The sequence below is a fragment of the Tympanuchus pallidicinctus genome, unplaced genomic scaffold, assembly GCF_026119805.1.
Source record: "Tympanuchus pallidicinctus isolate F22 unplaced genomic scaffold, pur_lepc_1.0 scaffold3, whole genome shotgun sequence".
NCBI lineage: Eukaryota > Metazoa > Chordata > Aves > Galliformes > Phasianidae > Tympanuchus > Tympanuchus pallidicinctus.
The window spans coordinates 50,897,505-50,925,051 of record NW_026294747.1 but is presented as its reverse complement, the minus strand read 5'-3'; the positions used below and the strand labels follow the sequence as shown (position 1 = coordinate 50,925,051).

Below are 27,547 nucleotides of genomic sequence, written 5' to 3'. Positions count from 1 at the left end.
ATACAGGGAAAGCACTGACATGCACACATTCTGCTCCTGAATTTCAGTCTTAGGAGCAGCCACTCAGAAGGAAAAATGAATGGATGCCCACATGTTTTTACAACTCTAAACTAATACAAAACTATCGATCATCTGAAAAGGCTCCAGAGTAACAGAGAATGAGTTGCTTCAATGCAAAGGATGTACTTAGAGAGAAGTGAATCACAGAGAACAACACAAGGGCAGGACCAAAAACAGAGTTCAGGTGATGAAAGGGAAAGCAGAAAGTCTGCATTAATGCTGCTCTCCATCAGCAAATGGGCAGAAGAGCATCCACGATGAGCACAGCTCCTACAGTACCAGTCTGATGGCCTCTGAAAGTGGCTGCCAGGCTAGGACAAGAATGAGGGCTGCGCTCTGCCTGGGTCCACACAAAGCTTCAAGCAGTCTCTAGAGGGACAGACAGCAACAGCAGATTTCAATGCTGACAGAAGCACACGCAGCTTTGAAGCTGCCTGCAGCAAGTCAGAACACCAGCACGAGAAATCCAGCTTGCTCTAAGTCAAGCTGTTTTTGATTCATTATTAATAAGGTAAACATCCATCTCTGGAAGATGCAGAGTGGGCTTCTTAAGGCAAGGGCCTCAGGGAGAAAAAAGGAGAAAAAAAAAAAAAAGATGATCTAGCTTTAAAATATTTTAAAAACTAATTTCTGACATCTCTGCTTTTTTCCTCCTCTTCAAAATACAGAATTGAAACACAACAGGAACAAACACAAAACAGCTCTTTGGCTCTTCACTGCAGTGCTTATTTCGTGCGTGCAGCAGACCTAAATTCAGGACTTTTGTACCTACTGTGAGCGCACAAAAATCCCGCAGGCTTTCAAATCTGGCTGATAATCATAAATTTATTTGTACCAATTACACAATGAAGCCTTCAGCATGCTGCAGGTACCACCAAACTAGCACAGATGAAAAGCAGATACACCACTGCTCTCCTACATTAGAGGCAAGGGTGAAGCTGTGTGCCTAACTAGCTACAACCATGATCTCATGGGGAAAGCAGCTAAGGACCATGGAAACACTGCACAACCCGGCACAACTCCCACTGCTCCCTGCAGACTTCAGCATTGACATGGACAGGATTGGCAAAGGTGCCACTAACCCAGCAAGGAAGACTGTTCCATGGATCTCGGGAGAGTCTCAATTCCTGCTCCTGCAGCTGGCAATGCCCATCTCAGCCAGAAGCTGTGGGCAGCCTCCATGCCTGGAAACTCAGGCCTGCAGCAGTTATTCAGAAGTTAGTCATCAGCCTCTGCATTATCTAGTGCCATCAGCCTGTGAGGGCTTAAAAAATTACAGTAAGTTTAGATCAGCCTGTGCTGACAGCAGACCACAAAGTGGCTTATCTCATCCCCCACCTCGGCCCAGGTAGCAACAGATGGGGAATGCATGTGTTAGGTACAACTGAAGGCTGTACTTGGTCTCCTCATCACCTCAGGTTTTAAGCACCAGAGCTGATGGCCATTTTTAGTATTAACTAGCTGAACTGTGGGTGCTTTTCTAACTCACAGCAATATCCAACCACAGGCCCTATCAAGCTTCTTGCCTTAAAAACACCTCACAAAGACTGATGGTTTCCTGCTTACAGGCAACACACACCAAGAAGCTGAATGCTCAACAGCATAAAGAATAAATGGCTGAGCTGTTTCCAATTCCCTCTGCTGGATCTCTTTATCCTCACCCCCACACCTCCTCCCCTTTCTAAGCAGCTCTAATTGTTCACATTGTTTTGTTAAACCTCTTCCCTGAAAGCCTGCATTGCCTCTACCTCTTTTCCAGCCAGGCCCTGAGAAGAGATCCTTCTAAAGGCTTTTGTCACCCAGACCTTACTTTAATTAGTCAATGCAAATTCCTAAATACCTACGGGCTTAGCAAAACAGCTCTCTCCCCAAAGCCTCTTTCTGCTGCCATAAGCAAGCCCTCTCCTCCTAGGAACACAACGTTCCTCTTTCCACTAATCATTTAACTTGCAGCCACTCCTCCAAGCACCACAGAAAATCTGTGCATGTGTACAGCAGTAGACAAGGTGAATTAGTCACACCGCAGATGAAAAAGGAACCCACTGATCATTCTGCTCACGTGACAGAAATGCTCATGGGAGAGCAAGGCGCTGATTTAATGCTCAGGCTCTTTCCCCTCCTTCACAGGCTTCAGTCCAACTAGCAAAATAATTCCAACAAAACATCCTGGATTCCCCCACCTTTCAGCAGGTTAGCAGCACCTCAGACTTCTCACATCTGCCGTCAGCCCCACTGCATGTGGCATCCTTCATCACTAGCCCTCACAAAGTGCTCACAGCCTTTTTTTTCTTTTTTTTTTTTTGGCCTTGGACCTGCACTCACTACCAATGACAAATACACAATACATACCCATGAGCCACAAGATGAGAAATAGGTCACCCTGATGAAGTGTCACTCCATGCCTGACTTTGAAGATTTTCCAAAATATCAACCACTTATGGCATGTAGGTTAAAAACCAGCCAGTGTGTATTTTTGAAGGTGGCAAGAATAAAAAGGAGAATATTCACGCAACAGAGCAGCAGCAAACACAAACTGGTTCTACCTGGACCTCACAGACCAGCGAGAAGCCACATCTTCCAGAACACAGCATCCTTCACAGCACAGCTGGAGAGCTCTCCACCAGCGAGGTTCACCTCCTTTCACCCTCCACAGTGTCACAGCTAATCACCGACTTCATCCCTTTCAGCCCATGCTTGTGAGGCAAAGTCACAAATGCTCCCCCCTCGGGGTGGGGGGAGGGCAACCCACAAACATATCTAAATCAACATACAAAGGTTTTACAGTGTGAGAATAGCAGTCAAACACATAGGTGTGTGCATTTCCCTGCACAGCTGGAGGGAACAAAAACACAGGCAAACAGACGAGCGAGAAATATTACTCTGTTTTAGTATATGATGTCAGCTTAAAGGGACTTTCACAAAGACAATACATAGGAGATTAAGGTCAGCCAACCCACTCCAATTAGGTATCAAAACAGGCCTTAACGGATTTACCCAAAGTTGTACACATTTCTAGAAAGCTGCCATATCTATGAATAGATCACCTTTTCCCAAGATCCTGTCTTTGCCCATCACCTTCCTCTCCCTGCCCCTTCCTCAAACAGATCCATTCTGCACACAGACAGCTCCCAGTCACTGCCATTCTGGTAAGCAAGACTCCCCTCTGTCAGTCATCAGTTGTCAGGATGCTTTAGAGCCATATTTCTTCTTTTCATGTATCATCAAGATCGAGAAAACCACCAACTGACAACTGAGCCAAACAGGGAGAAGACATACCAGTACATAAAGGAGGTAGGAAGCTCAGAAGAGGGGAAAAAACTGCTGGGGATGTCTTAGCCCACCATGGGAGGGAACAGGGAGATGCAGGTATGAAAGAGGGTCTTCAAAGGAAGATAGCAGTGAGTAGAGAAATGTGCAAAGGAATAAATTTTTCCAATGGACGTGATGCAGCCAGGTAACAATGAACCTAAAGCAAACACCTCCCAGGTTCAGCAGTCAGTTTCAATCTCGCATATTGAGGTGTTAGGAAATACAGTAATTTAAGGCTATACAAGACTCTTTGCAACAAATCCCTTGCTGCCACTTCGCTTGCCTGTCAGTACCACGCTGCAGCAGCCATGAATCTTCCACTTTGACTCACCACCTCTGTTCAAACACCAGCTCATGATTAACAAAATAAAAATAGACCAGACAGGTGCCAAGGAACTCACCAAACCTGCTCAGCCCACAGGCTCTCTAGCATTCACAGCAACAAAACATGTGTGAACCACCATGCCAATTACGTTTTTTCTCCTAAAACTGGGAATGTGAAATACTTACAGGTTTAGACAGATGATCCTTTAGTACCAGCTTCTACACCGTTTAACTCACACCACACTTGATTCTAATCCAGTGCTGTGATCAAGCAGCACTTTGACTGTTGTGAATCTTGACTAACTGGTTCCTGAGCAATTACCTGTAATTGGCTTCCTCTCTCCTTTCTCCAGCTTAGTTTGTGGGGACTCAGCGTAGACACTGTGCTCCATGGGCTGCTCCACCCTCTTCATGGTCGTGCTTTTGAAATTCATCTGAAGCTGGCTGGTGTACTTCTCATGCTGCAGAGACATAAGGATAGCTGCAGAGTGCCCATGCAATCTGCATGGCAGCCTGTGGCAACGATAACCTCCCTTGCCCACAAATGTGACAATGCAAAGGCAAATGCTGTGGCTAAACTCTGTGACAAATGGGAAACACATCTAAGTGTCAGAGAGGCTTTCAGATACCTCATCTGGAAGACAATAAATGACAGTTACAGTCCGTGAGGTCACCGTAATGTAGCCCTGCAAAGTAGCTAATTACTTAAAGAGTAAACTAAGAACAATCAGAACTCATACCATTTTCCATCCAGAATTCAAATTCTGAAATCCCCTTTGTTCTTAAAGCAGTATTAGTTCTTCCCATGCCCCAACTGCATTATCTCAATTTTTCAGTAAAGGCAATTAAGATATATTTTAATTATTTCTCTCCAAACTCTCTCACCAGTGAGGAAAGCAATGAGCCTGCCTTAGAGCAGACTCCATATTAACTTGCGGCTTAGTAAATGGGCTAATTAAAAGTGGGTTTATTACAAGCAAATTAATAAGAGGGTGTACCCATCCAGATTACCCCCTGAGTAAAGTCAGTGATTCATTTACCCAGTCCTGGCTGTTACACTTCTGATCCTCTCTAAGTCCTAAATCTGAAACCAGGGCTAAGACGACAGCATCTGCTAGCCAACAGATGATGCCTGGCTCTGGGAGCTGAACTCAGCTCAACAAAGGCAGCCTTCCTGCCTCTGAGGGTTGCTTTTCTGCCTTACATTAGGAGATGCTTGTATATTTTATTCCTGATACTGAAATTTTTGTTTAAAGAACACTTTACTCTTAAGAGGACTGTCAGTAAGGAAGACTGTGGAGCTTGAAGGCAGAAATGAGATAATGGGAATAAATTAAGCAAAGTCCAATCTGCTGGAGGAAGTGTTACACTGCTGGTCAATGTCACCATGCTCAAGGAAAGGCAACTGCTCTCCACTCCCGGGGCAGAACTAATTCTGCTCTGCTTCACCCTGAAGTTAATGCACTGACTATTCTTTAACACACTATGGCTTTAGTAGCCTTTCTGTTGGCTGCCACAAGGTCATACATAACTTGATCTAAATGTTAGCAGCAGAGTAAGAGAGATCAGAGACAAGATAACTGGGAAATGCATCTGCCATCAAAGCAGGGTTTTGGCAAGCCTCAATCCAAGGACAGCATAACAACGTGGAACATTTTGTCGCTGTATTTTAAAACTTCAGGCAGCACGATCATTACTAGAGCACCAAAAGGAACAACACCTGCACCCACACACCCTTTGTACCCACACACCCTTACCTTTAACGCTTCTTCTGGGACCTTGTGTTGAATTTGCTCCAGGACATACATGTTTGAATGTTCAGACCTTGTTAAGGAAACACCAAAGGAATCGGATGCAGAGAGAAATCTAGTGTTTAGTCATAAAGAAAACAGCATAAAATAACAACGAGAGGTGCTGAAAGCTGCCTCACTTGCATAGCAAGACAGTCTTTGATGTGTGTATTTTGGAATAGAGGGTGCAACTGTATTTTCTGTCAGGACCCAATTGGAGAGTAGCAAGCAAGAGGAGCAGTGAAGGAGCTCAGGGGAGCATAAGCAGCTTGGTACAGGATGAGGGAGCAAACAGAGCCCTGGCTCAGCTTGCAGCTTGCTCCCAGCTCCCCACAGCACCCTGGCCAAGACAGAGCAGACTTGCACAGTCAAAACAAGGCAAGGCCTTCCATTCAGGAAACAGCAGTGATTGAAAAGTAAATCAGGTCATGAGCTGCTGTGACCTCTATGGAAGGGAAGCATTCAACATGTCTGAACCTAGGCAAAAATCCCCAGCTACGCTGTGAAAAGGAGAAAAAAAAAAAAAAAAAAAAAGTAGAAAGGAAGCATCTGACCATGGCATCACAAACAACTCAATCAGGACAGCACAGCACAAAAGGGATGAAAGCGGAAAGATGGAAAATGTTAAACTAAAAATAAACCAAGAGATACTGGCAGAGCATGGAGACTTCATGCAGTCTGTGAGTGCAGCTGTAAATGGAAAAAGAGGCAGCTCTTATGCAATAGAGTGCAGCTGACTTGGGAGGCCATGGGAGATGCTGCCATTGCCACTGCGCTGAACACGGTCAACACAGAAAACATTGCTAAAAAGCACAGCACCACAGCAGCAAAGGAGAGGAAGAGACTTTAATAGCTACAGCAATCATGCTGAAAAAGAGCCAAGTCTAAAACCTACATCCTCAAAAGCTTTCCACTTGAGGGTAATAAATTCTACAATTCATAAATGCAATCATTCATTTCACGTGAATAGCCATGTAAGGGCTGCAGGACTAAGCACTTAACTCAGCTGCTTAATGCTCAGAATTACTTTCTATAAAAAGTTTAAACCTGTATCACAGCCACTAAAATATAACCTCAAGGTCTTAAAAAAAAAAATAAAAATCTTCGTTCCCACCAGATCCAGAATTGCACATAAATCTGTTTAAGCATCCCTGCTGCAAGTGTTGCAGTTGAGAACTGAGGTACCTGTAGCCTGGCAAGAGCACAGAAGAGGCTCAGCCTTCCCTTACAGGTTCTGCTGGGCTCTAGCAAGGTCTGGAGTATTTCAAGGGCTAAAGCACAGCCAGGCACACATACTTTATCATGGATACAACAAAAGACACAAGAATGTGGCCTTGGGGTCAAGGATGCACAAGAGTTTTCCAATGAAACCTTTTTTTTTTTTTTTTTCCCCCCTACCCTCCTCTGTTCTCAGAAATGTCTGAGCTGTTTTAACAAATTTTTCTTGCAAAAGCAAGCAAGAAACCTGGAGAAGATGCTGTCTCATAATCCATCTTGAGTGGGTATGTCTGGCAGTTAGAAGAAACTAAAAAAAAAAAAAAGATTTAATAACACTAAAAAAAGGCAGCAGTCTTCTGTTGATCTACAGCAGTCAAACAACCACATCAGGATAAAAAGGAAAGGGATGAAGGCATTTTAGCAGACACCATCAGAACTTGTGCCTCTGTAAACAAAGCAGTAACATCAGCCTGGCCTTCCCCAATAGAGATGACATTTGCTATTGCTAAAGAGAGTTTCGTTCTTGCATTTTGTGGCACAGCAATTTGCAGAGGCAACCTTCAACTGACAGAGCAAAGGGTCTGTCTACAGGCTCCCTGAGACAAATGCACCAAAGACCTGCAAACTGTCTGCAAGCAAGCAGATGGGAGCAAAGAATGATGATTTTAAAATGTTTTTTTACAAATAGTTCTTTTTTTTTTTACAATATGAAGCATGCCTGCTCCCAGGCTTTTATCAGCTACAGATGCCACTCACAGACCTCAAATGAAAAAGAAAAACAAACAAACAACCCTTCCTTTGACAGAGACCTCCTCAGACACTACTGTCAGCACAATGCCTGCTTCAAAGTCCAACGGAGGCAGCGGGCATCCTGATTAATATGTTCTGAATCAGGTCCAAGGAGGAGAAACAAAAGCTGATGAGCCATCCAAAGGCTGCAGGAGGCAAAACAAACACCCTTAGTCATTAGCCACAATTAGCACATTTAACTCTCCATGCAATGAACAGCACAAAACGCATCTTCAGAGAGGAAGGATATCATAACCAAAGCGAATGACATCATTCAGCTTCAGGGTGATGTACTTCTGGTCGGGAATCCTCACGTCATTGACGAATGTCTGCAGAGAGGAAGCACAGGTGTGGTTTTTGACCCAGGGCACATGCCCATCTGCTAAGGGCATTGCACATGCTCAGGGTGCACCTCAGCCCTGCAGACCACCAGCATGGAGCTCCCACGGGCAGGTCTGAGCACCCCAAGTGTGTTTCAAGCCAGGTATTCTTCTCACCGACTGCAAATGAAGCTTTAGTTCCTGATCTAAATATGTAAATGAGGTGCCTGAAGTCAGGAACCTTGGGTGCTCTTGGGTCTTCTCCAAACCAGCAAGGGCAGTAAATATAGGAGAAAAGCTGCTACAGCTTTTCCAACTACTGAGCTGAGAATGAGCTCTCCATCAAATACCAAACAAGACTCGTGCCAGCCCCAAGGCCTGGTCATTTATCAAAGCCTATAACATAGGAAAGGGAAATGGAAACACACAGAGAAGCAGGTATTTCAGTGGAATCACTGTGGTATCTAAGCCCATGCTGTCCAAGACACCATTTATCAGTACAAAAGACCTCTCACCCATGAGATGCACTTGCTCATTTTTTTTCTACGCTACAGACAGTTAGCTCAGGCCTGAAGAAACTGAATTATCCTTGTAAGGTGCAAAAAATGTGCTTCACAGCTGAGAACAAGCACCTCAGATGTCTCAGCTGCCTGCACTCTGAGGGGAACCCCTAAGGAATAATTCTTACAGAACAGTAGATCAAGCACTCAGATATCTTCCACAGATCAGCCCGTGTGCTTTTGCAATAACCCAAGCCATATAAAAATAACTCAGGAACTCTAGTGAAACAGCACCAGCATGCTGGTGGGGCTCAGGCACTCAGCAGCTGCAGACCCCAGAAGTTACCTGATCTTGCAGCAGGGCAGTGACCCGGCCTCACAGACCTGGCGCCTGCTGCCGGGTCTCTGCAGCCTCACTACAACATCAGCTAAGCTGTGAAGAGTCAAAATCGTGCTAGAAAATGAACTGACAAACTTTCATCACCAAGGCACAGATTTCTCCTTTTACTTTCTCACCTTGGTCAACTCAAACACACACTGTAAAACCAAGCAGTAACAAGAGGGAAAAATGAATTCTAGAGCAGGAAGCTGGAACACAGGAGGCAATGGTAATTTGCTTCCTGGCAATTGCCAGAAAAGCTAGGGAAGAGGTCTGTAATTTCAGAATAAAAGCGGTGAAGCTGGTCAAAAGACTATTTGCATGGAAGAAAATTCCACAGTAGACATATGTAGAACAAAAATAACTACTTGCTGGATTTTCTGCAAAAGAAGAGTCTGCCAGAAAATCCATTTTGATTGTTACCTGGGCACTTAAATAACCCCAATAAACTGCTTACTGCAGACAGAAATGCTATCTTCAAAAATCAAAAGGCACAGACTGCAGAATCAGCTGCCTGAACATCATAATAAAACAACATTTTAAAAGATCTGATAATATTATGAACTATATTGCCTGAAGTCATATAATGCATTGTTGAAAAAGTGGAAAATAAATGCAAAATAAAAGCAAATGCTGAAAATTGAATTAAAATCAAAGTCCCGCAGAAGAAATTTGACTTTCTCCCTGGAAGCAACATCCACATGAAAATTACCAACTAAGGACCTATTTACTTCACACAAAATAAACAGAGTTGGCCACAACAGCCTTCTCCAATGAAGTCTGTTGGACCAGCCAGAGAAGACAGGCATTGCTCACTTCTTTCAATCCATCTTTGTAAGTGCAAGTTAGCAAAATGCTGTAAATTCTTACTCATGAGCCTATGAAGAAAGAAGAGCAGCAGTGACAGGAACCTCACCTTTCTGCAAGCTGGATTTTTGAGCTATTCTTTAATCAGAGGTTTTGAAGCAAGGATCCAGGCAGAGCCCACAGCACTTAGCAGAAATACTGACATTTCAGCAGGGCTCTCTGCCTTCAGCCATTAGGCTGAGAAGGATTATCACTCACTCTAGCTACAGCCAGATGCCAGAGAAGGCAGAAAGGTTGATGTCTGCTTCACCAACAGTTACTGTGCGAGTTTCTGGGTTTGTCTCATGTTTTTGTGGCAGTGATGGTGGAGAGCTCCTGTTTCTAAGCTGAAAACAGTGACTGCAGTAAAACTACTACTGCAAACACAGGCCTGTGAATCTAGCTGAGGCTTGCTCCCCAAGCTGAATAGCTCTGCTGGTGTGTAGCAGCAGCCAAAGAGAAGCATGCACGATATGAGGACAGTTTTAATTCTCCCGATGTGTTAAATAATCACAGAATTCGGGGGCAAAGCCTCACCAAGCTGCCTAACAAGACTGAGTCAGGGTCACAACAAGGATTAAAACTGAGGCAGGCTCTGCTCTTGTTCTGGGTTTGCATTTTTCCTCAGTCTTAACACAAAACAGGTGAAATACCAATCTTCATTACCAAAAAGAGCTGGTTTTAAATAGTTTCTCCCCAAAGAAACTAAATGGCTTATCATCCCATAAATCACTCCACACACTGACAACAGAACTGCTAAAGGTCATCCTGCTCATGCTGAACAGCTGCTCCAGCTTCACCAGTTCAATGTTAACATGCCCAAAATGAGATAGAAAAGAGCAGGAAATAAATTCAAAGACACTATGGTTTTGTGAATGCTGGAGAGTTCTGCAAGGGCACCAGCAAGGGAAGAAAGAAAAAAAAAAAGATTAATTTATCAAAGCTTTCCTCTTCTAAGATGAGCTGCTGCATGACCTCTGTGTCAGGCCTTGCAAATAATTATATACATTTAGATTAATTTATGCCAACGGCTAGAGTAACCCAAGAGGGCCTAGCAGTAGAGGGATATAAAATGCTTACAGACTCTGCACCGTGTGCTGGCCTCCCTCATCCCAGAGGTTTGCTACTTACCCCATTTAAGCTCCCAAGATCCTTTACCCAGTGCTCATCTTTCTCCTTGTCATAGTTGATTACAGCGTGCTGCTTATCGACACTGCGGGACTGGCAATGAAAGCACAATGAATGTGAGAGCAGTCAGCCATAAGAGACACTGTTATTCACAACAACATTTATACATTAAACTAACCTGATATGGGATGAGAGGAGAGAAAACAGGAAAGATTAAATATTACTGCTACTATGAATAACCAAAGAATACAGTTAAAGCTTCCATGGTTGTTCTAAACAGCCCGCTGAAGACAATATTTATGTGAAAAAAATATTATGGAAAGCTATGTCAGCATTTCAGTAAGTTGTATCAATAGACACTGAAAACAAAACCAGTCAAATTAAAAGCCTGGGGGGCAGGATCTGATCCACTGCAAACTGGAAAACCTCATTTCCATAATCTGGTGCTGGTGGCCTCACCACTTATGGACTTTCTATTTGGAAGGATTTCTTCCTAATTTTCAAAGGGAAAAAGTATTTTCTTGAGTTCAAGCCGAATTCATTTACAATGCATACTGTTCCCAGAATCACGTGCTGGAGTTGATTTAAACTCTAGGATGTTTTCCAGCTTAGAGGAAGGTTAGGTAACTGAGGATGAAAAAGCAGCTCTAGAAAATTTAAATGTTAAGCCTGCTTTGAGGTCACTGATCAGGACAGCAATTTTGTCCCAGCGGCTCTGTCCGAATGCACATTACCAAACGTCTTATCTTCAAAACAGAGCATGACACTTCAGGAGAAATACTGTCAGACCATTTCAAGGCAGAACCGTTAAAGAAAAGCCTCTGAAGAGTTTGGAAATACGCCACAGGCGTTGCACTATGAGCCAGGCACTGGAGCCACTCAATCCATCAGGAGGTGCACCCACTGCTGAAACCTCCCTGAACCTCAGAGCAGGGGAAGGCATGCTGCCCCAGCAGGGAGCCCAGCCACACTGAGCACACCTTCCTCCTGGGCACCAAACAACAAGCTCTTGTTGAAAAATAAGTCCTTCCCTTTTCCCAAGCATGAACAGGCTGGTTTCCACAGCACCGCTCTCACTAAGCCATTACCCATTTCCTTGTGGGCAAGCAGAGGCAGAGACTATTTCAGGGGAATTCCTTGATGAAAACACAGTGGCTTTATCCTTACAAACTAAACTATCTGCAGGACTTTGTTCTTCCCAAGGACTACCACACACAAGTATCCCACCTGCACAACACAGATGCATGCATGAGGTATCCCCACGTCCCTCAGCAACCCAGTACTGTGGGTGGCTATCACTGTCCCCAGTGGGACGGTAAGGAGAGCTGAATAACTGGTGTCACAGTGTTTGCTTTAGCTTTTTACAGCATTCATTTAAAGATTAACAGAATTTAAAGGCAGAACAAACCCTTTAGCCTCTGTGCAAGGGCTGAATATCTTCTGCCTCAAGAATTCAGTCCAGGCACAAAAGTTAAGGCAGATTTTATCTTGCACCAAGTCGCAAGCCATTTAATAAATATACAGGGTTTACTTCAGGGAAGCAGCTGTCTCCTAAAAATTTGGTCTGCCCCGGACCTGACCCTGCTGTAAGTCAGCTCAGCCTTTGGACTGCTGTATTTTACAACAGCTGACTAGAGCCACTCCCGGTCCCAAAACAGACAAGGATCAACCCAGAGGGCAGAGATGTATTCCAGCACCATGATATTCCCCTACATAAAAGCAAAAGTCACTGATGGGACCTATTTATGCCAGAATTTCCCATCCTCCACAGAAGTTTCAGCTGCGTTCAAGACAACTCTTTGCAAAAGCAGTCGCAGTGATATAGTATATCTGACCCACAGTCTTGAAACTTCTCAGCATCCCTTTAAAGAGCATATTAGGACATGGCAAAGTGTTGTACAGCTCACAGTCCTGTGAAATTTCATGAGGTTTTTTGTTGGTTTTTTTTGAGAAAAATTTTCTCAGTTTTCTCAGCAGCAAACATCACAAGAACTGGCAACAGAAGTTCCTAAGAGCCTGTCTCCAAGGAAACTCAACCTAAAATAACTAAAATTGCACACCTTGTTTATTTTGATGCAATTTGCCAAAGGTCACTCTTGAGAACCAAGGTGTGGTTTATTTCAACATCAGTCACACTCAACATGAGCTGTTCTTTCTTGCAGTGACAGCAGCTGCCCGGAGGCTGATAGTGCTTTTGTTCTAGGAGAAGAGCAGAATCATCTCTGATTATGATTAACGCCTCAATCCCACTTCCAAGCAAAGCCTAGCCACATTCCACACTGGCAACAGATGAGAGCACCAGAACATATCTGCTGAAGTCACAGAATCACAGACTGGCCAGGGTCGGAAGGGACCTCAAGGATCATGAATCTCCAACCCCCCTGCCACAGGCAGGGCCACCAACCTCCACGTTTAATGCTAAACCAGGCTGCCCAGGGCCCCATCCAACCTGGCCTTGAGCACTTTTAGGGATGGGGCATCCACAACCTCTCCGGGCAGCTGTTCCAGCACCTCACCACTCTCTCTGTAAAGAACTTCCCCCTGACATCCAGCCTAAATCTCCCCTCCCTCAACTTAAAACCATTTCCCCTTGTCCTTCAGTTATCAACCCTTTCAAAGAGTCGATTCCCCTCCCCTCTGTAGGCTCCCTTTGGGTATTGAAAGGCTGCAATGAGGTCACCCCACAGCCATCTTTTCTCCGGGCTGAACAAGCCCAGCTCCCTCAGCCTGTCCTCATAGGGGAGGTGCTCCAGTCCTCTGATCATCCTAGTGGCTCTCCTCTGAACCCTCTCCAACAGCTCCCTGTCTTTCTTGTATTGCGGACTCCAGACCTGGACTCTGTACTCCAGATGGGGCCTCACAAGAGCAGAGTAGAGGGGGACACCACCTCCCTGTTCCTGCTGGCCACCCCTCTTCTGATGGAGCCCAGGATACCGTTTGCTTTCTGAGCCACAAGAGCACACTGCTGGCTCATGTTAAGCTTTTCATCTATCAGGACCCCCAGGTCCTTCTCCACAGGACTGCTCTCAAGGACCGCTCCTTCCAGCCTGTACGGATGCCTGGGATTCCTCAGGCCCAGGTGCAAAACTCTGCACTTTGCCGTGTTGAACCTCATCAGGTTCACCCAGGCCCAACTTTCTAGCCTCTTGAGGTCCCTCCGAATGGCATCCCTTCCTTCTACCGTGTTGAAATGCAACCTTTGACTGCACTGCTCAGCTTGGTGTCATCAGCGAACTTGCTGAGGGTGCACTCGATTCCTACATCAATGTCATTGATAAAGATGTTGAAGAGCACTGGTCCCACGACAGACCCCTGGGGGACGCTGCTCGTTACTGGCCTCCACCTGGACATGGAGCCATTGATGACCACCCTCTGTCTGCAGCCTTTCAACCAGTTTCTTATCCATCAAGTGGTCCACCCATCAAATCCACATCCCTCCAATTTGGAGATGAGGATGTGGTGGGGGACCACATCGAAGGCCTTGCTCAAGTCACTTCAGCTCAGCAAGCCAGCTGTTTCTAATGAATGAACCTTGAATCACAAAAGGTGAGTTAGGAAACCAGAGTCTCATAAGCTCAAAAAACTGCAACTGACTGAATACCAAGCAAAGGAAGCCTTAGTTTAAGAGCACACATTTACAAGATAGTAAAGCTATCAAAATCTCAGTTGAGACTGAGGGGGGAAAAGAAGGCAGGGAAGGAAGGTCTGCTGCTAGGCACAAGTGATCTGGCAGCAAGAAGTAAGGCTACACTCAGAGAGATGGCATAAAGAAGGGCCACAGCCTTCTCACCATGTCCCAGCATCAGTCCTATTAGCAAATAAGAACAACTCTTGGAAAAACACAGAGCATGCTTTTCTGGTTAACAATTGTAACTTCTCTGAAGGGAAAACAGACTCCGATTTCTCACCATACTGAACTCGTGCACCATTTGCACTTCCAGACATTCAAATCACTTCCTAATGTAAGGCTCTCTTGCTTCTCCCACGTAATGCCTACAACGAACGCACCGTGTTTTAAATGTCTCATAGATGAAATGCACATGCTGCACGTATCCAAAGACAGGGGTATTTTACAGTTGCCCTTTCTTCAAGATGACATTAAGGAGGAGTTATCTCCAATACCAGACAGGAACAGCATCTTCTGGTCTCAAACAGCATCTGCCAGTCTCAAATCTGGACCAAAACCTTGCATCAGTCCCCATGAGGCATGCAGCCAACAACCTGCTTGTGATTCTCATAACTGCACACATCAGGTCAGCAAATCATAGAATCACCAAGGTTGGAAAAGACCTAAAAGATCATCCAGTCCAACCATTCACCTATTCCCAATAGCTCCCACTAAACCATGTCCCTCAACACAACATCCAGTCTTTCCCTGAACACCCCCAAAAGCCCCTGCTTAGCATAGAAGCAGCAAAAGCTGCTTTCCAAATATGCAGGAGTCTCCACAGAAGCAAATATCGCATCATTTATGTGTGCTGCAAACAGCAGATGATCAACAGCACTGTGTTTGAGGAAGGCTCTGATGTATGGAGCACGACATGCAGGATGAAGCAAGAACCTGCAGAGACACCAAGCAAAACGCACACAGAAATGAGACCTGCTAAAGCAGGCAGGAGGAAAAAAATAGAGTCAAACAGTCTGCATTTCCCTACGGGGTCGGGGAGCAGACGCAGCTCAGCTGTCTATGCAGATACAGATGCTGCTTTTTTTCCCCAGCAGAATTAGCATGGGCAAAAGCCTACTGCCCTGGGTTGAGATTTGGACCTCAGCCCTGCCAATGCTGCAAGGCATCGTGGTGTTGGAGATAAAATAAACAAACAAGAGCAGTTTCCCTGTTCCTAACCACAGTCTGTTCTGCACGTCTGGCACAGGATATCTGCAGCATTCTGGTGGCAGCATGCAATAAACACTTGCTTGAATACTTTCCACAGTGAACAGGTTGCAGTTCTGCCAGCGATGTGCTCTGCACGACCGTCCCAGTAAGGAAATATAAACCTCTCCCAGTGCCCCACTTTAGAAAGAAGAGAGACAGAGCCAACATCAAACAAACAACAACAAAATAACCTGGCACACAGGCCAAGTTTACTTTTAAGGCTTTCGCCTTAAAAGTAAAATCTCGGTAACTTGTAATGATAGCTGTACACTGGTCTCCCTCTTTCATCGCTATGTGTTTCATGGAGTTCTGCATACTGGCCACTTCAGTACTTTTCCAGGATATATATGTATATCAGTGATGTGTGAATGCTCCATCCTGCCTCATTCTGGCTGCAGACAAGATGTCCCTCCAGAAGGCAGACACTGCTTCCAGGGACACAGGCTGGCTTCTGCATGACTCCACACAAGTAGACAGACCTCTCTTCAGCATGAGCAGCCACCCTCATTTTGGAGCTGAACACATTACAGCTTCTGAGCTGCAGGTTCCTGCCGCTAGTTTTGCTGCAGCTAAGGTTGTGGATCTATCTAGTGAATCCTCTGCAGGGCCAGGGCCTGAGTATTCATGCAAAAATAAGGCACTGAACAAAAGAAAGAAATCCCTCAGGAAAATGAAACCGTAATCCCCACAGCTTGGCAAAGGGATTTGGAGGCTGGCACAGTTTCTATAACAATTTAAGCTGTTATTCTGGGCTAGAATTGGGTTTTGCTTGCTAGTTCCTTTCTAGAAGCAGAGCACAGGTTCCAGAGATCTAAGCGCTGGTCCTCACCTGAGGCGGGGAGCGAGCAGCTTGCAGATAGGTTGCCTTCCCTTCATTTTGCAGGGCCACAGAGGAGGCATGGGCAAGCAACACCTCTGGTGTGAAAGAGAAGCCTTTACATTTTCAGTACAGCTGCATAACACAGTTTGGATCAAGACTGTGGTCAGTTGCAGACGTGGACAGGTCCTCTGCAGGGACAAATCCTCCCTCCAGTCCCCTGCAGCCCTTCTGTCTTTTATGTCACAGGGAAGCAACGACCTCCCCTCATGGTTTGTTGGTCCTGCCATGCTGACTGCCCTACACGGCATCCCCTCACTGGGCACAGCCCTCCCATCAATTCCACACGAAGAGGAAACAACAGGAGAGGCAAGAACCAAACAGCAACAGGTCTGGAATTGCCACAGCTGTTGCCCAGCACCTGGAAGAACTTCTGAGCAGAAATCCGAGGCTTCCGAAGGTCACATCCTTTTCCTTCTGCCTTCAAGACACCTCCTTCCTTTGTGGCACCTCAGGGATGAACATCTCAGAACCACTGCAGTTCCTAACACCCAGGGACAGACAGGTGCTGGTTGACACCCTCCAGTTAACTGCACAGCCTGTCGTGTCTGCAGCTTCCTCCTCCACCCCTGGTCCTGCAGGAGGGAGGTTGGGACACCAGGCCTGAGGTCCCCTATCACTCCCAGAGAGAGTTTCCAGTGTAGAAGATACCAGTCATGGAAGGGTCTGGCTTCTGTACAGCAGTGCATTCACCCAGAAGCATCAGAAAAGCACCTACCGAGTTCACACCACCTGCTTCCTCCCAGCACAGACAAGCCATGCTGCATCTATTCACACTTGTTTATGTAAATGATTATCAAGCTACATCAGAGAGACACTGTGTTATCAAATACAGCCTGGGGAATGCAGGACACGTCAGGTCAATGAAGCCTTAATTCGACTACTTGTCACACACACACAAAGCTCATAACTACACTGTGTTATTTGCAGAGGGCACCATGCACTTCATGTGTTGAGCACGGGACAGGTCTTGTACAGGTAAAACTACTGGATAATGGCACAGGAACAGATTGTACCTTCATGCCTATGCACCCGGGACAGAAGCAGGATCACACAGACAGTCTTCACACTGGACATCCTAACTGCTCTGCAGTTATAAACACTTGACATAGCAGCCATAGGAATGCTGTTTCAATGCCTAGGATGCTTGTAATTGCCTCGCTTTTTACCAAAACAAGCTAAAAAAAGGAAAACGTCTATTCAAGCAGCATCGTCAGCGTTTATGCCATTTGCCCAAAGAACAACCCTGTGGTAGGGGCTTGTGAGCTGAACTGGCTGATAGCACAAGTGTCACTTGATCCCACATATGGACCAGTGACAGATACTTGGCTGGTAGCTTCCACAGCTATTTGCTGACACCAGAGCAACAGCAAGCCTCAAGCCCACCTCATGTCCGAGGGAGATGCTGCTCCCTACTGCATACAGCAGCACCCACCTTCTTCAAACTGAGCTGCTTGTGCCCTATGTTCACCATGTTCTAAGCCCTGCAGCTTCCCCTCTCTGTGCTCCTTCTCTATGCATGCACACAAACCTTCCTGTCGTACCTGCTCAGCCCAGCCTTAATCTGTTGGCTAGCTGCTGTGAGATAGAAGCTCACTGACCAAAATGAGCAAAGAGCCAGCAATTAGCTTTCTGAAACATAAACTGTAGGAAGTTGAGCAAGTACTGTACCAGCTTTCTCGAGAGCTGCTTTGACCACAGCCCCAGTGAGGACACCGGGCTAGATGAACCTTGATCTAATCTAATCTAGGGCAGCTACTCGCACATAGAAGAATGACTTAGGCTGGAAGGGACCTTAAAGCCACCCAGCTCCAACCCCCTGCTGTGGGCTATCACCCTCTACCAGCTCAGGCTGCCCAGGGTCCCATCCAGCCCAGCCTTGGGCACCTCCAAGAATGGGGCACCCACAGCTCTTTGGGTAGAAGTGCCAGGGCCTCACTGCCCTCTGAGTAAAGAACTTCTTCATGACACCTAATCTAAATCTCCCCTCAAAGTTTAAAGCAATTCCCCCTTGTCCTATCACTATTAGGCCATGTAAAAAGTTAGTCCCGCTCCTCATAAGCTCCCTTCAAAAACTGGAAGGCTGAAACGAGGTGTCCCCAGAGCTTTCTATTTTCCAGAATTACTAATCCCTATTTTCCAGAATTACTAATCCCAGCTCTCTCAACCTTTCTTCATAGGAAAGGTATTCCAGATCTCTGGTTATTTTTGTGGCCCTCTAGACTGGCTCTAACAGTCCCACACCCTTCTTCTCCAAGTCCCAGGCCTGGATGCAGTACTCAAGAAGTACTCAAACAAGGGCAGAGCAGAGGGGAACAAGCCTTCCTTCACTCTGCTGCCACCCCTCTTTTAATGCAGCCCAGGATGCAATTGACCTCCCAGGTAGCAAGAGCAAACACTGCCTCAGACTCAGCATTTTGTCCATCAGGACCCCCAGGCTGTTCTTTGCAGGGCTGCTCACAATGAGTTCTTTCCCCAGTCTGTTCACCTATCTGCAACTGCCCTGACCCAAGTGTAACACACCTTGCACCTGTCCTTATTGAACCTCATTTGGTTCACGTGGGGCCACTTTTCAAGCCTGTCCAGGGCTCTCTGGATAGCATCCCTTTCTACTGTTGTGTCAGCTGCACCACTCAGCTTGGAGTCACCAGTGAAGTTGCTGAGAGTACACTCGATACATACCACTGCCTGTGTCATTTACAAAGTTGTTGAAGATCACTGGTCCCAACACAGACCCCTGGGGGACCCTACTCATGACTGGCCTCTGCCTGGACGCAAAGCTGCTGACCACAAATATCAGCCTTGTGCATCCCTGCACCTAGCCCAACCTGTCCTCCAACCCATAACCTCACCAACCTCACTCTCAGATGAAACATCACTAAAAACAATAGTCTCTAAGCTGTCCCCACTGACTGCAAGTGAACTTCAACCTTGTTCAAACGTCTGCGCCTCAGCCAAACACATTATCAATGGGAAAACCCATCACCTGGGGATTCCCTCTTGACAAACATCACCTCCAGCTCTGCAGCACAAGAACTTCAAAGTACAGGTTAAATATACTTCTAAATAGTTTACATGAAGAAAGTAGCGTTTTCCTCAGATCCATTCTCTAAGACCGAAGAATGGAGCCAATCTATTCCAGAATACTCTGCCTAAAGCAGATGCCTGGAACATAAACTTGCACCTTAAACGGCTAGAAAGTTTAGCAAAGTTGTAAGCAACTGAAAGCAGATGCTCGTAACAGGAAGTGCCAAGCTGTCCTAACTGACAAGCAGGACAAAGGCCACACCTGAAACAGAAGCACCACACCATCTGCCTGCTGGAGTACAAACTGATACTGTGTAGGACAACTGCTGCTCTATAGGGAGGCAAAAACACAATGGAACTGCTTCAATGTTTTCCTTTCTCATTTTTTCCAATAAACATCTCTTTTAAACAACAACGGGGAAATCATGACGCTGCTCTCCTTTCCATTAAATATTTACACTTAGCCAAAATGACAAATATGCTCTGTTTAGGGGTGGAGAGAAGGTTTCAGTGGTTAAACAAAAACTCCACACTACATAAACATTTTGCTAATGCAAGTAAATATCCATCACATTAAGCAAATGATCACAGCTGATAAAGCTGGCAATTATACTTCACATGAAAAATGCAGTGGGGGAGGGAGTTACTTCACTCTACATTGTCAAAAAGAAAAACCCAAACACCATAATAAGCCACCAATACAACTCTTTCTTTTAGGAGAAAAAAGAAAGGAAAAAGAAAACATTAAACATCTTCAGAAAATTACTTCCCATTTTCACTAAGCTTTACGAAAAACCTGCTAGAGCAAATTAGCAAAGGTTTAAATTTCCACACTCTTGCTGTTGGTTGACTTATCCAAGGGGAGCAAATGGGATTCTAAAAGGAATCAAATTATGATCATCAGAAAGAGAGCAGAACGGAGCCCTTGACTATGCATAACAACACTGCATGCCAAAGCACACTACGTGGCATTGTCCTCATGCATGAACATTCAAACCCAATGTAAATCTCACATTTACTTGTACAAGGATCCTTACAGTGCTGAGAAAACCTTTACAATATTTCTAATCCTCTTAGTAGGTATAGAGGATTCCAAGGCAGATTGTTTCCCCACTACCAAATCTACTTAATTTTAAGCTTGAAGACCATGGATTTCTTTGTTAACTAGAAAGCAAATGTAGTACCTGTAAACTCAGGTGAAACTAAGGCTTGATTGTTTGGTAACAAAGACATCATTTTTTGCCGTTTAGGGATCTGATACCTTAAAGTAACTTTGCCAAGAAACTTCCAAAGACAAGGCATTCCTGAAACAGTAAGATGAGAAAGGCAAGTCTGCTAGATCTTCAGGACTAGAAGAGCTTATCTCTTGTGTTGCATGTTGGAGCCCTGTTGAAAGGGGACCACAGACCATATCACAATGAAACCACTAAGCAGAAATAATCTTAGAGATGAAAAACAGTGTCCAGATCATCTAGCCCCCCTCCTAGACAATGACAGTCTGTTCTCAACTCTGCACATGGGAGTAGTGAGTGCCCGTATCTTGAAGTCTATATCCAAAATAACCATTCAGTGAACACATAATTTCAGCGTCATCACCAGAGGAATATGACAGTTACACTGCCACAGGAGCTCTGTCCATCAGCTCCAATAACCTCCCAGCTCCTTAAGCTTTCCCCAGGACAACCAATTGTGCCAACCTGCACAATAATTCTGTGACATGGACAGTCACAGTAGGGAAAAAGCCTATTTTTAGACCTCATCCTCCATCTGCTCACATGCAACTTCGCTTGGATATCAAGAGTGCACTTGAGCCTCTCTCCTACCCATCATGTTACAACAGTCATGTCAGCTAGAGCCCAAGAAAGCTCTTGGGAAAACATCTTTATAAGCAAATGGCTAGGAAAATTATGTACTGTTCAAAATAAGACCATTCACGTGATCTGAGAAAAAGCTATACTACTCAGGACTAGTATGTTAATATAATACTATAGTAAGCTAATATAATTATATAATATGAACTATATAATATAGTAAACTAATACGTTTATAAAGGGTCAGATATAATTCAGCCCTTGAACATAAGCAGCTGGCTCTTACTGACAGCTCAGAGCCTTCATTCCAGCAAAATAATAGAAATGTCTTTTATGAAAATCTCCTCTACCACCTCCCACCACCTGCCAGTCCCCAAACACAACTGCATCCTTCTTCTCACTGATACTGCTGGCTCCTCCAAGAATCCCACTTCATTTACCTTGTAGAGAAGAGCATGACAAGTTTATAGCATTGCAAGGTTGCCAGCCCACATGCAACATTAACAAGCCAGTTTAGACTTTTAAAGCAGCATTAAAAACTCCATGAAGTATGGGGAACTTCACAGTCCATGCTGTCCAGTTAACCCCATAAATAACCAGTGAAATAAGCAGCACATCTTCACAATTAGTGATATTTGGGCACTTATACGTTGGACTGCACAGCTCGAGAACTGTGATTCTCCATGTGTGAAGCCCTGGCTGTAAAGAAAACTTGAATACCTTCAGAGGGTACTTAATTAAGGTGCACCCAGAGTCTCAGGCCATTTTTGAATAGTAAGGCCATAGTAAGGCCATTGTACATGTTGTTTTCCTTTAAGTCACAAGAAAATACAGCCATCAGGTTTCTGAGCAAATGCAGACTTACAGAAAACATTAAGACATTGTAAGTGTCTCACCATTACACATCTCACCTGTCAGACGTGGAAAAATGAAATAAAAGATAGTGTGATTCATCGGAAAACCCAAACAAATGATCTGCTGTCAAACCAGAGTATGCTTCAAGCTGACACACCAAATGGCAAAGCCATTTCCTTCACTGCCAACTAGCAGAGCAGCACAAATACTGCAAGCTCTCCTTTTCTGGACACTATCATTTTATTAGAGCCAGACAACACCTTAACAAACAACTGCCTTCCAAATACAGCTATAAGAAAGAACTTCTGTCCCCTCAGCAGACCTCCTGCTAACATATCATACAAAATCTGCACAGTAGCTACAAACACAGTCTGCCTGGAAGGATGTCAGCAAAGCATTTAGGAAATAGCTGTTACTGGGTTATCAGTGGAAGCAACGGGGAGGGAGGCCCCGTTGTTCAGGAAACTCCCTTACAGTGACACCAGCAGCCACAGAGGCTTTACAGATGATCCACAAAATCTTCTGCCACTTCTGCAAAGGAGCAAAAGGGGGACAGGTGCAACCAAATTTCTTTTGTACTTCAAATACTCACACACAAGTCTAGCAGAAATATCAATTTAATTGTGAGCTTCTACAAAGTCCTGAGCTAAGTTGCTCCTGTCAAAAGCTATTCGCAAGATTCCAGCTCCATTTATTTGGAGTGACGTCCATTACATTGCACTGTCAAACACCAGACCACAGTCAACACTTCAGGCACGCTGGAGTCAGTCCAGATATGCTTGCATGGAACGCACTAATGCAAGCTGCAAGCTTGCCCAAGTAACACAATTACTTTGGGAGCAAGAGGACAATGCCTTAGTCACCCCACCAAAATAGCCAGCATTTCTCTGCTAGAGATCAGCATTTCCTAACATGATAAAAATTAATAAACGAGTAAACCAACCAACCAAGAGATACAAGCTCTGAAATTTCATCAAACTTCCAGTAGTGGGGAAAACAGGCAAAAACATCCTGCTCCCCTCCAAATCACATGCCACAAAACCCAGTATTTCAATTGCTTGCAGATCAGGATGGAGTGGTATGTCTTTGCTTACTACTTCTGTTGCATCAAGACGGTTAATCTGTTCGACGTGATTAATCTCCTACCAGTACAGCTCCTATCTGTATGATCCTGGATGCTCCTATCCTTCATCCATCTGATGACAAAGCTGTTTGAAAGAAGCCTCACTTGCACTTTCATTAATATATGAGCTCTTTGTGGGAACTACATACTCAACATAAAAGCATGTTTTAAAAGATGTCTTTTGAGCATACAATACCTCTATAGACCCCCAGCATTACACCTTCTGCATCTTTTAAAGAGAGTAGGAAAGCCACATTACCTGGAGCATCAATTCACAGTCATCTCTGCCAACAAATATCATCTCTCTTGGGAGCCGGTGGCGAATGCCAGCGCTGCTCACCAAGAACCACGAAGTCACACTCATTTTGGCACTTGGCACTTAATCTTCACGCATCCTAAACACACAAAAAAGAGGAACACATAGTGAGCTGCTACTGAAGTATGGAAGAACATCAGTGCACAGCTGCAGATCCCAAACTTTCCTGAGCCACGGGAGCCAAAGCGGCTGCCTGCAACCTGCGTTTGCATTGATTTTTTTTCTGGCCACAAGCATTGGTGAAGCATGCATTCCATGTGCCGCTGGTAGGAGCCACTGCTCTGCAGCCCTGGACATATTCCCACAGCAAAGTAAGGCTGAGCAAGGGATTTCAAAGATGAAATATGCGTCTGAATCCAACCACTGAAATACCAAAATATGGTTTAAAAAACAAAAAACTTTTCCAAAACATTTTCTGGTAGTTAGCAACTCACTGCACACAAAGCACAGCTCATGTTTCTCCATCCTCCAAGACCTGGGCCAAAGCATCAGGATGATGACATAACCAGGCTCCACAGCAGACTCCCAGGAGCAGCGACAGCAGTGCTGAGAGCAAAACAGCCTCTTTATCGCTCATCCCACTTCCAGACAGATACACTGGGCACTCACAATTGCTTCCTCCCTTCTCACAGGTGCTGATAGAAGTGCTACCAGTGGGTAGGAATCACAAGCTGCAATTCCCACCGGCAGGAAGCAGCATCCCCTTTTCAGAAGGGATGGCAAAGAGGCAGCTCTCACCCGAGGGGGGGGGTGGTTAAAGCAGCACTTCTCGGGAACGCAAAGCCACACCTGTTTGTTGTCGCTGCTACAGGCCGGCAGCGCAGAGCACAGCCCTGCTGCCTCTCCTCCTCGCTCTCCCGCAATATCGCATTTTCCTCTCTTCTCTCCGCCTGAAGGCAGAAGGAAAAAAGCAGCGCACGTCAGGGCATCGTCTCCTCTTATTTCCCGAGACCGAAGCTGCGTTTCCCGGTGCATTTAGGAATAGGGCTGGGTCTCCCCTACCCCGCAGCGTGCGGCAGGGCTGCCCCTCGGCGCAGAGCAGACGGATAGATGCTACCGGGCGGCTCCGCGACGCCCCATCCGTACGCGGCTCCCGGCGGCGCTGATCCGGCCGCTTCGCCCACGCGGCCCGGCCACGCACCCGGGGCGAACGGCCCCCGCTCTCTCCCCGCGGCCCACGGCCGGGCCCGAGCGTCCGGGGAGGAACCGCGCGGGCCGTCAGCAGCGGCGGAGCGCGGAGCTCGACCCCAGGTGCAGCGCGGAGCCCCCCGCGGGCCGGGCCCGGCTCTTTGTCTGCGCGGCGCGGCCTCCCCCCGGCCCCGCGCCCTCCCTCCGGGGGAGCCGCCCGCCGCCCTACCTGCTCCGGCCCTGGGCGCGGGGACAGGCCGGGCGCCGCGCCCCGCAGCCGGCTCTGCCCGCCCGCTCCCGGCGCCCGCCCCGCCCCGCGCACGGCAGGTTCCCGACGTCAGGAGGCGGCCCCAGCGGCCGGGCCGCGCCCGCCTTCCCCCCGCCGCGGCTCCACGGCTCAGGGCCACAGGGCCTTCTCTTCAGCGAGCCTCGGGAGCTGTGGCAGTTCCGTCCCGGAGCCCTCCGGTGTGCCCCAGTATGCCCGCCCAGCCGCCAGCCCTTCCTCCCTCGTTCTGCACCAGGTTCCCTTGCGGCCAGGTGACCAGGAAATCAGTGAAGAGCTCCGCGTGTGAAGAGCGATAACCACTTTTTTTTTTTCTTTTTTTCCCAGCTCAAAGGAAAGCTGAGTATTGCGATAATGCATGTGGCTGCTTCCTAATGCAAATTTTTTGTCCCCTCAGCTCCAGCAGCAGTCAGTGCGACTGGAAACAGCAACAGCCACACACTGGCTCTGTCTCCACAGGGTGCTGAAAAACTTACAAAGATGTCAAGATCAATGCTGTCTTCCAAAAATTTTGTCTCAACATCTGATTACATGGAAACTGCAGGTCTGGTGCATGGTCCTGGGTGGAGGCAGGAGTTGGACTGGACAGTCCTTGTGGGTCCCTTCCAACTTGGGATGCTCTGTGACCCTATGGTTCCATGACACGCAGCATCCCTCCAAGGACTTGCTCCTCCTCATGGACAGCAGTAGGACCAATCCTCTGGAACCAGCAACAGAAAGGGTGAAGTGAGCAACAGCAGGAGCAGGAGGGAGTTAGGAACACCTCCCTCCTCTTTCTAAAGAGCAGTAGAACTTCATTATTGCTTAATGACTAGTATTATTGCCTTCTTTAATCAACATTTGAGCTCTTCTCTGGCAAATACATCTTGCCTAGGGGGTGACTTTAAGGTGTGATTATCTTCAAAGGCCTAAAAGCTGGCTGAGGCTGCAGCATTTGTATTTTATTGGAGCACTCCTGCTATCTCCTTGCAGAGGAGCAACGCACCATGCCTTGCTGCTCTCTGCATCCCTGGGGTGCCAGGCAGGAGGACAGGGTGAGCAGTAGTCACTTCTGGGCCATTTTAAAGGTTTTTTGCATTGAGCTCTGTCATAAACTGATGTATATGCTTTATAAATAAAAGCAGACTTCTTACTGTTTTCTGTCTTGTCCTGTTGTTGAGTCATATCTTATTATTGATTTAGTTGCCCCATAGTTTAGGATTTTATAAATATTTCTCACTTCTCTCTGAACTACATCCAGAGATGCTGCTCTATCAGCCAATCCACAGAACAGCTCTATACAGCTATAAGGAGGTAGGATAATTTACTTCTTTATACAAGCCTGCCATCTAGGCAAATCTTTGCTATAAGTTACTATAAAAAGGTTAGTGATTGCTTTAGTTCCTCTTTAAGCTTGGTTTAACCAATACACGTGTATTTATCTGAGCAGCCAGTGCTTCACTATTTATAGAGAAGAAAAATAGTGCCACGTGTCTTCTGACCTGATTGAAAACACAGTTTAGGCCAATGCGCTAGGCTCTGAATGCTTTGGTACAGCCTTCTAGTTTTATTCCAGTGATCTGGAGGGAATTAAAATATAATAAGGGTCCTAAAAAAGCATATGGGCACTGGGGGCTGCAGAATAGCTTCATGCTACACCATTATCTTTAAATCCCACCCAAAAGAATGCATCTGTGGGAAGGAGAAGCTGTTGCTTCTTTGCTTTTTCACTTTTTTTTTCCCCACTGGAACGAATTCTGTTGGCAGCCTTTGCAACGTGCGCTGACCTGGTTGACACCAAGGGTTCACCAAACACGCAACTGCCTTTGGAAGCATGATGCTGGTAAATAGTTTCCTTAAAACCACCCCTGGTTTTCTCAGTGTGGCAGTTCAGCGCAAACACAAGAACAATATATTTGAAGAGGAAGAGTATGAGGGAGGGAGTTTCAAGGAGAAAATGTTGGCATGGAAGAAAGACTGTGAAGAGGAGAAAATACAGAAGATACATTGAAAATGAAGTTAAGTGATGGCAAGTGTTGAGGGTGCTTGTGTACAGGATATGCTGAGTATCCTGCCCAGGGGCAGGACTGGGCTAAATTGCACATCCAACGTGAAATCCAGCAGTTCCCACTCAGGTATATTGTCTGTTTTAAACATTCTCTAGACATCATTATTACAGTGCTTTCAGCCCTATTCCCTAAACACTGGGGAACATTACTTACATTCAACAATTAAAATGCCCCTGCTCTGACCTCATCAGTCCATGCGCCCAGTCTGCCTCCAATTGCACTGGGGAAACGTGTACTGCTGCAGGGTGGTGAGGCAGCCACCCAGGCATGCAATGAGAAGGGAAGGCTCAGGAAAGACCTGGAGAAGTTGGATGCAGCAGCAGCACAGTGCAGCTTATGTTTGCAACAGGTGGTGCTTATCATGCAAATCTCTACATTACTGTAGAACAGTCACCTTCAACTCCAAGGGGCATGCCTGTGGCTGTATGAACCTGCACAACCCAAGCTGCAGGAGGTTCACTGTAGTGTACATTGTGCAGGTGCAGAGTAAGGAGCAGTTCCTGTCCTGAAGCTTTGGCTCATATTCCCAGAAAACAAAGA

The 27,547-nt window shown here is 46.0% G+C and overlaps 1 protein-coding gene across 9 annotated transcripts in view; it reads right to left on the bottom strand.

Annotated features, from left to right (window-relative positions):
* Window positions 1–24,996, bottom strand: part of CEP170B (centrosomal protein 170B) — a 56,159-nt gene extending 31,163 nt beyond the window's left edge. For all 9 annotated transcript variants that reach the window (XM_052693821.1, XM_052693826.1, XM_052693822.1 and 6 more), the window contains exons 1-7: window positions 24,906–24,996; window positions 24,338–24,438; window positions 23,492–23,627; window positions 10,667–10,756; window positions 7,741–7,819; window positions 5,451–5,509; window positions 4,016–4,154 (exon numbers count right to left, since the gene is read on the bottom strand). In XM_052693821.1, the coding sequence (XP_052549781.1) occupies window positions 4,016–4,154; window positions 5,451–5,509; window positions 7,741–7,819; window positions 10,667–10,756; window positions 23,492–23,596 (472 nt within the window). In that variant the 5' untranslated portion in view covers window positions 23,597–23,627; window positions 24,338–24,438; window positions 24,906–24,996. The remainder of the gene's footprint in view (window positions 1–4,015; window positions 4,155–5,450; window positions 5,510–7,740; window positions 7,820–10,666; window positions 10,757–23,491; window positions 23,628–24,337; window positions 24,439–24,905) is intronic.
* Between the last annotated feature and the right edge of the window lie 2,551 nt (window positions 24,997–27,547).